The 13,501-nt window shown below is 40.6% G+C and overlaps 1 protein-coding gene across 1 annotated transcript in view; it reads right to left on the minus strand.

The window, feature by feature from the left end:
• Positions 1 to 13,501, minus strand: part of AMPH (amphiphysin) — a 122,167-nt gene that overhangs the window by 54,596 nt on the left and 54,070 nt on the right. The window contains exon 2 of the mRNA XM_075022508.1: positions 8,975 to 9,055. Within this exon, the coding sequence (XP_074878609.1) occupies positions 8,975 to 9,055 (81 nt within the window). The remainder of the gene's footprint in view (positions 1 to 8,974; positions 9,056 to 13,501) is intronic.

A 13,501-nucleotide genomic window follows, 5' to 3' on the forward strand; every position in this document is an offset into this window, starting at 1 on the left:
TTTGCTATAGCAAACTCACTATTAGTGAAGATAGATATACTTTTACCATCTACTCACTATTAGTGAAGATAGATATACTTTTACCACTTAACAGACTAATTAATATTCACAGGATGAAAATACTGCGTTGCTGGCTCTGCACATCTTGCAAACTGTGATATACAGGTTTTAAAAAGCACTGTTTTAAAGGTTGCTACATATTTAATATTGCCCCTTCTTGATGTTTACTGACACACTCTTTCTCCTTTCTGGTCTATCAGATGAAAGCATCTGGTGACTCTGAAACTGCTGCTCCATGTATCTTCATTAAGGCCATCCATTTTGTTAACCGAGATGCAGTTTCTTGAAGGAGAATGAAAAGTAGGTGTCATTTTGCAGATGTTGTGCTCCTCTGAAATGAGATTTCCCAAGACAGCACTAATGCTTTCTTTACCATTTCATAATTTCTTTTATTTGTTCTACATGAGGCAGCAAAATGAGTCAGAGTTTCATAATATGCAAGAAAACTCCAGTGAGAAATCTCAATAGCATACTTAATAGCAAACTTCTCGCAGTTGGGTTGTTTGATAACAGCAGGCATGTTCTTGCCAGGCTCCAGCACCAGAAATCAGTGCTTTTAGCTCACCTGGTCAAACTCAACATATAAATTACCAAAAATCTGTCAGGCAATCCTGTTAAACTGCACATAAGAACAAGGGAGGCATGCTAACAACCCAAAACAACATCCCTCATTAGGAAAATCAACTCAGCTCTCCACAGTGATGTCCCAAACAACAACTTGTTACTCTGAACAGTTTAGCACGTCGTCAGTGTCACTGTCAGATCCCCTTTTCGACTCTCTGGTCTTACTACATGGTCAGTATTATGTAGCCGGTAAAGACACATGCACCCAGTGAGATAAGGAGTCTCAGTGTTTCAAGATCTTGTCATCTACAGCCACAGGTCTTACACACTTTTACAGCAGCATTAGGCCTTTTCAGTACTACTGATTCTTGTGTATGTTTAGTTCTGGTGTTCTTTTCAAACACTAGTATTTAAGCATATCTTAGCACTGGAATTAAGACAATGAGAGCCACAGCACTGTTGGCTGTAAGACTGACGAGACCTACAAAAACTTAATGACTAAAACCGTAAAAAACATTGTTTCTGTCTTACCAGCTTTTGCTTCCTGATGCATTAGAAAAATCGCTGCCACTACTCAGAAATTAAAGGCCACCTTCCCTCCATGAAAGCTGGAATTGCATGACCTATTTGCCAGGCATCATTTATTCCAGGCAGAACAGAAGAGTTTGATTTTTCTATCATGTCACATACAGGATGTAAACACAATACATCTTTACAGGAAATGTCAGCACAGCATATGCTTGACACCAAAACCCACTTAGCAAGAGTCAAGAGCACTGTCAATGCTGAACCTGGAGCATAGGTTAATTAATAACCTGCCTCACAGAAATGCATACCAGATAATTATTAATGCAGCTCTAACTCTTATACTGCAATTTTGTCATTCCATTGCTAAGCGACAGAGCTCAAAAGAAAGCATTTTCTGTATCACCTGGAAGACATCCTTTATTGTAATGTGCAGTTATTAGCCACAATGTAAAGCAGCACTGTCTCTCTGTTTGCAAGCACTTTAGGTAGTATTTACTGGTAGGCCTTTTAGGAACTCGGAAGTATGAATGCAAAGGACTATTGCATTAAGAAAAGCTTAACAAAATAAGAGGCTATTGGGAAAAATCCATAATTCAGTATGAAATATATCTGCGTATCAGAGTACCCTACTTTACCATTTCTCAGTTTCCTTATAGTTCCTAGAACTCTCTCCCAAATTTTGGAATCTTTTTCATAAAGAAATACATTTCTTCTTTTCTCTTTCTACAAGCTGTAAGAGACTTGGGTTTTGAATTGTTTTGTCTAGTGCATCACTTGAAAAAAGTTGGATTTGCAACCTTCTCTGGAAACACAGAGGTTTTTCGCATCCCAGTACCTACAAAAATTTGTGGTCCAGCCACTAAGAAGGCTCAAGAGTAAGAATTTCATCATGCTAGTTATTAAGTAACATGATGAATTGAAGTAAACTGCATCAAATCAAACAGGCTCCTCAGACAATTTGATCTAGTCCAAAAAGTAGGAATTCTAAAGGTAAGAACCAGCAAGCTCTGCTCTGTGTTAGTAGTGACTCCCTGTAGGCAGGTGAGAAAGGTCAGTGTCTGCAGTGATGCTTAACTAACTAAATAACCCTTTTACTGAACCAATGGTCTCTGTTTCAGATGAGGACCGACCAGAAAACATTTGGCACCTTCCTTAAATGAAATTCCAACCTTCTTGTCTCACAACTAAAGCTCTCCCTCCCTGAGCTAGATCCTACCTTCATACTTATTACATCTTTCTACAAGCATACTCATGTCCTCATGCAGGGCCCAGACTAATGGTTTTAATGAAAATTTGGGGTGCGCAAAGACAGCAACTGCAGAGTCTACAAGTCTATGGCTAAAAGTAATCTATACATACTAAATGTCAAGCTAGACTTTCTGAACATGTACTTGGCCTCTGTTTATGCCTATAGCTGCATATCCCTAACAATATTCTTAAATAACATATATAAGCTATACATTAACAGGTCTGGTAGAAAACTGTCCAGAACTGTCTGCTGTGAACTGCAACATGTTCAATCCATGTGTTAAATCCCATAGCTGGGCTATGTCAACTATCCCCAGGGTTAGTAATCCCAAAGGCTTCCTGTAGAAACATATACCAGTCTGCTTTAAAAATAGTCAGAAATAACTTGATCATTCAACTGCACTGCCTGGGAGAAAACAATTAGCACCGTTACTAAAGCTGCAGAGGCATAATAGCTTATATCCAAGGGGCAATCAAAATCAGCCCAGTGTGACAATGGTTTAGACTTTAGATTTGGAGCAATCAATAGGCAGAATCAAAAAAGCAAAACATCGGATCAGCTGCTCTGTCCTTTGAAGTGAGGAGTTAGTTGGAATAGATCTGGGCTGTTCCTGCAGAGATAATTTTGTAGCATGAAACAGAGGGCCTCACCTTCCTGGGTATTCTGCCTGATTGGAAATTAATGAGGTTGAGATGAGATTTAATGGTACACTATGCTTCTTCTTGCCTTGGGAAAAATGGCCCATCAGACATAAGATAATTATTAAACATACATTTCAGGATGAAATGGTAAACAGCAGAGAAATCCCTCCCATAGCCCCCCAAATACTTTGCACATTCTATTGCCTGTATTAGGTTTAGTGGTCATCCAGTATCTGAAGTACGCTTTGGGACTGCCCCTGAAAAGATGCCTGTGAGATGCAGTCCCCCTGAATGCAAACACTTCATGGCTCACAGAAAAAAGCTCCCTCCCACTGGTCTAGATTGTGTTTTCCTGTGTCTGGTTTACTTTGAAGTATCTATCAGGGACAGCATTTGGCAACACCTTTGTTTAGCAAAGGAGTCTCCTATGGACAGAGCTGTATTGAACCAACGATATGTTGTAGCTTAACAAGTATCAAGAATGCCCTGCAGTTTAGTATGAGATTTCACAGACAACCAAGGAAATCTGAGTTATCAGCTAAGGAGAAATAGTGTCTCCCATTCAGAGTAATTTTAAAGCCCACACTTTTTGTTTACTGCCTGGATTCTTTTCTCCATCTCAAGCCCATGTACAAGATCAGTAAAATGAAGGCATCTAAAGGGAGGACATAAGGTAGGTTTAAAGATGGTCAAATAAATATATGGAGTACCTAATAATTCCTAGAGAAAAGAAGGTGTTGCAGAACACAGACTGAATTTCATGTGATTATAATACATATTGAAGCTCCCCTTCTTCATTATGTCCTTTTTTCAGCTCCAGATTAAGACACCTATCACTGTCTACATGAGTTGGGTGCCTCTCTTCATCTTAGGGCCAATGTAGATCTCTTCAGTGCAACCTGTGGAGTCAGGAGGGCAATTAAGATAAACCTATAGTCAAAACCATTCACTCAGCATAGCTGTCTAGCGCCATTTGTGATACATCCACAAATGGCAAATGCGACTGGTCCTAAGGGACCTGCCAGCTTTGTTGAACAGCATTTGGAAGTCAGGGAGGACACACTAGGGCCTCCCAAGTGGCAACAGATGCCAACATTTAGACAACTGACTCACAGCCCTCACTCACAGCAACTGCTCAACTCGGTGGGGCTGTGCCAGGAGCCACAAGTGACCCCAGCACAGGCCATGCCCTCACTGATGGTTCTGCAGGGTCTGGGCTGGGCAGGCAGAGCCAGGGCTTGGTAAGAGGCTTCACTGACACCCCCCCCGACCTAGCAAGGCTTTGAACCAGGTCCAGGGTCTGTCTGAGAGATCTAGATGGGAGCAGCAGGAGATGCAGCTGAAGCACAGGTCCCCTAGGCATGGGGAGCAGCCTATGACGTGGCTTAGGGAGGGACTGTGTGCCCAGGGCTGAGCTAAAATGCGACTCCTAGGCCCATGTGCAGGGTTAGGGGTCCCAGATGGGGCTGATCAGAGCCATTAAGGACCACAGATGCCCCCAAGGAACTGATGGGTTTCTGTCTTGGCCCTTCAGACCACACTGCCCAGTTCAGCACTAGTGTCCGGGGAGACCCAACTTGAGCACAGACACGCACATTCAGGTGTCGCAATCTGGAACTGGATCACTCCCCAGGGGCAGGGTTCAGCTGCCAAAACACATGTGTCTGTTGCCACTGGAGGTGCCACGGGGTGCTCAAGAGGACCACAGAGCCAGCAGGTATGATACAGGACTGTGGCCAAAGCCATGTGCCTCTGTCTGGAGCAACAGCTGGAGGCCAGGTGGAACACCTTGAGGCACATCTGTTGCCTATGCGTAGGTGGTGAATCTCATCTTGGGTATCTTGACTCATGCATAAGTTTTAAGAAATCAGTGGCACATCTGATGCAAAAAAGAGCACTTCAATAAATGTTAATTGTCTCACAGAACAACTTTAAGACAATGTTGTGCCACATCTGTAAGGCAGCTAAGCATGATTGCGGGAAATGAAGACCTGGCCAGGATAAACCTTTTCAGGACCCCTAACAATTACACCCAAGGAGCAGCTCTTACTGTGAGGCACACATTAAGTAAAGAAGTCCACAGAGGCAGGTTCTGCTCACTCAACAACAGCAAAAAAAGGCTCTTCATTTTCACCTAATTGTATAAATCAACAACAACAGCACTTGAAGTTTTGCTTTATTCTGACAACATGTCATGGGCAGCTGCTTTTATAGTAGCAACTGCTATATCTCAGTGTGTACCTATACAATACATAATGTCAATAAAATAAGTCTCATAACTACATATGGAAAAGTAATGAGAGGTAAATATGCATACACATTAAATAGAATATTGAATTCTTACAAAAATGAAGCAAGCACTGTGAGTCATTAAAATACACTTGGGGATAAGGGAATTTCCATTTTACTTCCTGTCAAAAAAAAAGAAAGTGTAAGATGCAGTTGCTTGAACAACAGAATAGAAATGAAATTTCAGGTAAATCCCCAATGGACTTGATATTTTCACAGTCGAGAGAAATATGCAGGTATTGTCTTTTTTTTCCCCCTCTCTGAACTTCAGGGTCAATTAAGAGGCTGAGCACATCCACAATTAGCTGTGCAGAGAGAACTGTTTAAGCCTCAAGAAATTTCTTGCAATACGCTGAAAATCTGTGTCATCCTGTGTCATATATGAGTTTATATATGTTTTGTTTGTTCCATAATTTTTGATTTAGAGTGGCAATTTTCAGTTTACAACTTAAATGGAAGGTGAATAACAACTGTATTCACTGTTAAAAATCTAAATGTTTTTACTGTTGGTTTCAGCTGCAGCAGCTTACTGCTTCTGATAGGGAAAGTCCTGAGGCTCTACAAAGCCACTTTGCTCTGTTCTCTCCAGACATGGGATGACTCAGTTTCTCCATGGTGATTCATCTGAGTAATTCAAATCAGGGTTGTCAAGTCCAGAAGGGGCTCTTATCCAGCAGTATTTAGAAAGAGATGGGAACAGAACACTGGGGAGTCTAAATGAGCTTTTCCTACAGATAGATCTGCTGGACATATCCTTACACATAGCCTTCTGCTGAGTTTGGTACATACCCACCATCCAATCTGCTGTTCAGGCAAGGAATAGCATGTTAAGGTTTCAGTTTTTCAGTTACCTGTTTCCTAGGTAATGAGCACTATGCTCCTTCTCTTTCCTTTCTCTATCCTTTCCCTGAGCTGAACTGGGAGTCCTCATTTATTGTCTTCGGAGAGTATCAATAAAAAGATAATTCTATACTTATGACTGGTTGACCTCCCAATTGTTGCAGGCTTAATAAGGTAGGGGGACAAGAAAAATAGACCATTTTCACAGCTTTCAGATTACCAGGATCCCCAGAGCCCATTTGGCACTAGCTGCTACAAACAATTTACAAAGACACAGAACTGAAGTACCAGTCTTCCTCAAAACAAAATGCAGGTAGGTGAGATGGCCAGGAAACAGCCAAACCACTGCTAAGTGAGATTCCAAGAAACAAAGTAAAGGTTGGACCTTCTCTCAAACTGCCTCTGCCATAGAAAGGCCTTGTTAGGTCAGCAACTACCACAGAGACAAATAATCCTGGAGGGAACTGCAAAAGATGGGACAGCCTCTAACAGGGGCAGTTCTGCTTGCAAGTCACCTGAATGGTCTACATCAACGGTTCGGTGGACCTCAGCACAAGGATCAATCACCCAGACTGCCTTTTTATTAAAATCTAGAATTCAAATTTTTCTTTTTCTAAAGGCTCTACCATTGCAGAGATAACTGTGAAAGCAGGACTGAATGTAAATCAAGGAGAGATGGCTGCCTGAGTTCACAGAAGACAGCAGTTCTGCAAGGTATTAATCAGTAGGAGTGAGAATTCAGATGCACATTGTAATGCTTCATATCTTTGCATTGCTAGTAAGTTGTAGATCAAAGTATGAACAAAACTAAGAAAATTTAAGCAATTTTTATGCTTCTTATTGGTGAACATGGCAGAAACAGTGCTTTTGCAGCATTTTTTCCCACAACAGAACTCCTTGGGAGCAAGCCCAGCAGGGCACAGTAAGCACATGTGATTATTTTCATAAATGTACATACAGTTTCTCTCATTTGGTGTGCCAGTGGACCTAGCCTAATCTGCATGTGCCCCTCAAGAGAGCTGCAGTAGTTCCCTCAGCGCTCACTCCCTACCCTCCTCCCATGGCCCCAAGTCACATTCACATGCAGATTTAGGATCCAGTTCCTGCAGAGTCCTTGACAGTTTATTACTGCCTCTCTGTATATCAAAGAAGGAGGAAATAAAAAGGAAGCGATGCTAAGATCCTCCTTAGCCCTTAGCAAGACTTTCAGCTGAAAATCACCATTACAGAAAATTCTTGGTAAAGGACAGAAAAAACAAGCACTTGAGACATAATTTTGCTTAAAAAGATTTTTTTTTCTCTTTCATATCTCTTTAATTTCACTCCGAATTTTTAGCTAATAAAAATATCCCACAAAACCCTGTTTCTTCATGGGGATGCTCCAGCTGCTCCTTTTGCACCCACTATGAACCTCACAGATGCACCTTATTTCTAGTAACAGTTACTAGCTGTGCAAACAGCTGGGATATTGACAGCAAGGATAAGCAGCAACATAAGGACAATCAAGAAGAAAGAAATGCTCCATTGATATCCCAGTGTACTTGGAAAAGAGGAAGGGGAAGAAAAAGGAAAATATAATAACTCTGCAGGTTTTCAAAGCTTCTGAGTGCTTCTTCAGGCCTATTAAATCCCACCATCTTCCTGACCTGGAGAAATTTGAGGGAGGAACCACCCTCCTCAGAGAAACAGATTCTTTTACTTCCCATAATTTTCATCTTTGGAGAAGAGCGCAGATCTACACAACAGTCCAGTGGCTCCTGAAACCTCCCTCCCTTCTACACTGAGAGAGGAAAATAAAGGCTAAGTGACCACAAGATGCAAAAAGTTAATAAGCACCCCAGCCATCAGAATGCAGGGTTTGTGTTTACATGGAAAGGACAGAAGTCCATGTGCCGGATAGGACTGATTCAGGACAGAAACTGCAAACACTGACATGAGCCAATTTTTACATTGTGTAAAATGTGTGGGAGTAGTTCTCTCACCCTCCAGTGCCTTTCTATATGAGCTCTAAATGATAGCTCACAAAGATGACAGATACCTCAGTTCATCCTTACATAACATGACTATTTTCTTGGTGGCATTAATGCGGCTCGTGGTAGGCATTAATTTGTACTAGAAAGCTACTATATAATTAATCGCAATTAATCACCTCAGAGCCAAAAAGTCTGTCCAACAAAGCAAGGAGTGACTGAGGTTAGAATTTAGGATGGTATTGGGAGTAGATTATAAACTCTTTGGGGCACCTTTGTTTTCACATGTTGTGTTTACAACATTAAGAGTAATGACCACTGCTCCCCAGTAGTGCTTCATCAGCACTGCCACCAGAGCCCCCTGCACAGACGGGCAGCGTAACAACACAGAGCAATCTGAAATTATTCATCTATTCACTTCGTATAACACTGGTATTATTATACACCACTGATGAAAGCAATCTACAAAATGAAACCAAAGAAATACATCTCTTCTTTGTAAGAAGGCAACTACAAAGCTGCATTTAGTTGGGGTTGGGTTCTATTCTCGGGTTACGCTGTTGAAAATGTGCTGTCACTGCTGATACCAAATGGTTTGAGCATGATGGTGTTATATACAATTACAATATCTCCTTTTACTATGAGCACATTTCTTAGCCCTCTGCATGCACAAATCCAACCGTTCTTTGCTTGAAAATAGCAGAACAAAATCTTACATCCCCCCCCAAAATAATCTTACCTGTTACCCTGTAACACCTTCTTCAAAATCAGCAAGTTCAAATGCCCTGCATTCTTCTTAAGACACAATTAAAGAAACAGAAAAAGTAACTGACCTCTTGCCGTTTGAAATTTTGAACGTATTCTTCAAACTGTTCATCTTTTGTTTCATCTGCTTTTCCTAGTTTTTGAAGTACCTACATTGAAAAAAAAAAGATAAAGGAATAATTTAATATTTATGTTACAAAACAAAAATGCTGCTACTTTCAACACTTCTGTTCCTGCAGCTAAGCTTAAATAGCATTTCACTTTTGGGGTTGTTGCATGCACTACTGTTTCTGAAGTTCACACAGGAAACCATTTTGTCAAAATAAAAAGGATAAAAGCAGGAGTATGGTGTGTGTATGTGTGTGTGGAAATACACTTCAAAGTATGGAGTCCTTGGGGGGTATGGGTTTTTTTAATGAAGCAACTTTTCTGTTAGCAAAGAATCCCAGAGAAGCAAAGAAGCTTCAAAGCAAGGAAGAATGAGAGAAATGTGCTGGCACTGCAAGTTATCCTCCCGTTCAGACAGAGAAAGGAAAAAAAAAAAAAAAGGGAAATGTCATTAGGTTTTTCTTCTGTTTATGGCTCATTACATTGAACGGTATTAACATTATCTGTATCCATATGATTTTCAACATGAAGTCATAGAGAATAAAGAACTGTAAGGCTGCATGAGAAATTTTTACAGCTGATGTGTATTTAAAACTTCTACTGGGGTTCATATTTGCTCCCCTCGTTAATTCAGAAGTGGATTGTCATCCACTAGATAATAAATATACTATAATATGTCAGCAGTTAGGGCTATTCATGTGATAGCAATCTCAAAAGTAATTTGACACAGCTACACTTTACACTGTATTTAACTACAATAAATGCACTCTATTATTAAATCCCAGCACTATCCATTCATTTTAATATTGAAGTATTACACATAGCTGCAAATAGGCTTCACCCTTCTTGTCAAGCAACCCCCAAATCTTTATAGAGCACTTCTATGTGGGATGAACCATCTCACACAGTGTCTTCAGATTGCTCTCCCATGACAAATTGACCAAACTTTCCATTTTCACAGGAAAAAAACCCCACAAACAAATGAAAAAAACCCCAGCACCACAAAACAGAAATAGTAGCAATTAACTGTTACTACGAGTAAACATATAAACATCACCACCTATTTTTCTCAAAACAAAGACTGTACAGCTCCAGTTCTGCCGTATTCTCTCTCTGACCACCTGCCTGTCCCAACCCCAGCCAGCCCCACACCATAAAACCAGGCTGCACAAAGGGGTGGCAAGCATTGCCACAGTGGAAACTGGGGGTCAAGATGATCATGAAGGTGTTGCAACACTACCTGTGGACCTGGCATGTGGAACTTCAAGAAACTTTTGATGTATCTACTGCAGAAAGACAGAAAGAACGACATCAGAGAGGAAAAAAAGGCAAAGACCAGCCTTTTGCAGCCAATAGCTATGTTTCAGCTTTTCATTTCCTCTGCTCATTTGGGCATTATGGGTTGCTTTTAAGCCTGCTGACTAGTCCCAAAGACCTCATACACTCTCATCACCAATGTCTTCATAAAATATTAAAAAGTATCACAGATGGTTTTACAAAGGAATAATTTAATTTAACATTTCAAATCATCACAGGCCTTCACATTGCTCCTTGTCACCAATGAGCCAAACATCTGCCTCCAACTGTAGCACAACTTCCGATTCACACCAGGCGGCTCTCTGAAAATCCAACATTTCCTTTTCAAAGAGGTGGCTGCCAGGTAAGCCTCCTGACCACAGCAATACATTCAAATCATGTTCACAGGAACAAGCAGCAGGCACATTAACTGGAGCCTGAGTGATTAATAACACAGGTAACAAACCACTGCAAGAATGGTTGTCACAATAAACTCTTTTCTCTTTCCCAAAAAATCAATGGCACACATCTATGCCTCCAGATGTGCACTCAGGCCCAATAGCGCAAGTCTCAGAAGGGAACAACCTACCTCTTACAGCATCTACCTCCTATGGTTTGGTGTTTTTTATCCTATTTCCAACTTTCAATTTCTCTACAGGTATTTAGCTGAACTGAGACTAAGATGCAGGGTTAGAATTTGGCCTCTGCAAACACCAACCCTAATCTTAATCCAGGGTTACATCAAATAACCATTAATAACATAGCTTCCCAATTTTCCTAATCCTAACCCAAACCAGAACTACAGATATGTCACGTGGTTGGAACTAGGAGTTCCAAGCCAGAGGCTTGGCATCAGCTAAAGATAATTGCCCTCATGGAAATGCTGCACCCGCCATACACACAGATAACTGGGGTTCACTCACTCTTCCTAAATGCAATCCTAATCCTAACCCCACAATTCTATAGACAGTGGAGCAGACTGGGGCTAGAATAAACTACTCCTCACAGGTCCCTTTAGATCCCATTCATATAGCCTCAAGGACCACTGAAGGTGTAGCTCAGCCTTTTACAACCAACCTAATTGTGATTACAACTTTACCACAGGTAGTCTAAACAGAGAGGTGACCAGACTGAAGGTAAATCTTAGAAACTGATCTACCTTTCAGCACTTATTTGTGCACTTCTGTCTCAAAATGGAAGTCTCTTGTCAACAGAAGTCTATAGTTTGTAGTTTATTTTTGCTCAGTTTGGTCACCACCTACAGGGTGTCTTTGAGGTATGGTTAAGGCCAGATGAAGGCTTGCCTACACTACACATGGGTTCCTCTAACTCCAGCCCCTCCTGTGGACAGGCTGAAATAAATTTTAGACACATTGTTCATCTTGTTATATAGAGTACCTGGGTCAAGATTAGAGTCAGGGTCTGGTTTAGGGCTCGGGTTAGGAAAAGGCAAGTAGACAGCCTACTAAGCATTAGGTTTAGATATTGGTCAAGAGAAAATAGACTTAAAACGCCCAGGTTACTGGAAAGCATCTGATGGCCCTTAAAGGTAAAATGAAGGCTGTGCTCAGGAGCAGCAAGTGCCTAACCTCCCCCTTAAGCCTCAGTTCAACCACCCTTCTAGATAAGGATTAGATTTAGCAACAGGAATAGCTCAGTTTATTGGTGGCCCCTGAGGACGTGAGAAGGGTAGATGGACAGTGTTATACAGAAGCCTTGGAGTCCTCTACAACGTGCCAAATAAAGGAGATCTGGATGCGTAAGTGGCTAATATTTAATTTTAGGTCCATGTGGTAAGTAACCCATATTGGGGATTTGGATTCAGGCATTAGAAAAAGAAAGGGCAGACGAACCAAAGCTGTTGCTGAATATTCAATGGCCTGTAGGGCTCGAATGAGGCCTGGACTCAGAGAAGGCAGGTGGCTAGCATTTTTTTTTTCTTAGCATGCCCATACAGAGAAATAATGTGTGGGGTTAGGGTTAAGAACATCTATCAAATACAATAATTTTAAAAAATTAAAGAAACAGATATGAACTGAATCTCAATAAACATTCTACAGTCAAGTATTGTGTAGTCTTCTGAAGACTGTATAAAAAAGCTGGTGAATACAATAATCCTATCCAAAAAAGAAATAGGTAAAAAGATATCCCATTTCCTGTAACTAGACTAAATCAGCTACCAGTAAGTTTTCCTTAAAGTGCCATAAAAAGACATACATGCAGAAAAAAAAAAGAAACAACAACAAAAAAGAGACAGATTTTGAAACAGCTGCTTTATTTTTTTCTGAATTTACCTGTGGTCTCCAAATGTCATATTGTATAATTTGCTTAATGCACTGAATTACGTGTTAAGGATCTAAAATGAACATCAGTGTTGACCCAGCATGTCACTAAGAATATATGAACTAAATGATTAAGTCCAACTAGCATTGAGAATGAAGTAAAAGCTAAATTTGATCTGATGGTAAACCTAGATGCTGTCGAGTGAATACATGTAGCGAGGAATTGTCTGGCAATGCGGTACTGAGATAAATAAATGACAAATACTACACAAACACATAAAATTTGAGTAAGGACATCAAGCATGTCTGATATAATTCATAAATGTCATCAACAGTACACATCTAGATACAAAATGCAAGAATATTTCCATGTGGGGTTGTTGCATCTTCAGTAAACCTTTTTGAAGAGGTAAGACTGAACAGCTCCCCTTTAGTCTTCTAAGTACCTTCATTTACCAAATAATACATTTCAGTTCCTTAAGGATCTGAAGTGTTAAGAAGAAAAAATCAGTAATTTGCTGATCTTGAATTAAAATGATCAATTTTACAATGACTGTGATGTGAATGTTGTAAATGTCTGCAACATGCCAAAGAAAGGAAACTAATAGAAAAAATTACAGATGAGCTTGAGTAAGCTTGATTATATTGAAAACTCTTGTCTTGTGGCAAGGATGACAGTGTTACAGTAGCTGCTGAGACTACCACCCTGACAGGCCTACTCATCCTCCTCTAAAAAAGTTTGCAAGACTATGGCAATTCAAGGAAAAAAACCCAACCAAACACAAAAACCCCAACTGATTCTCTGATGTAAACTGTGGCCACCCAAGAGCAGCTTAGCTCCCTGTAGAGCAGCAGCAGCAGGGTGGACAGGAGTTGACAGTAACCTCATCAGACATCACTACATGCATC

Source organism: Buteo buteo, chromosome 2, assembly GCF_964188355.1.
Source record: "Buteo buteo chromosome 2, bButBut1.hap1.1, whole genome shotgun sequence".
Lineage (NCBI taxonomy): Eukaryota > Metazoa > Chordata > Aves > Accipitriformes > Accipitridae > Buteo > Buteo buteo.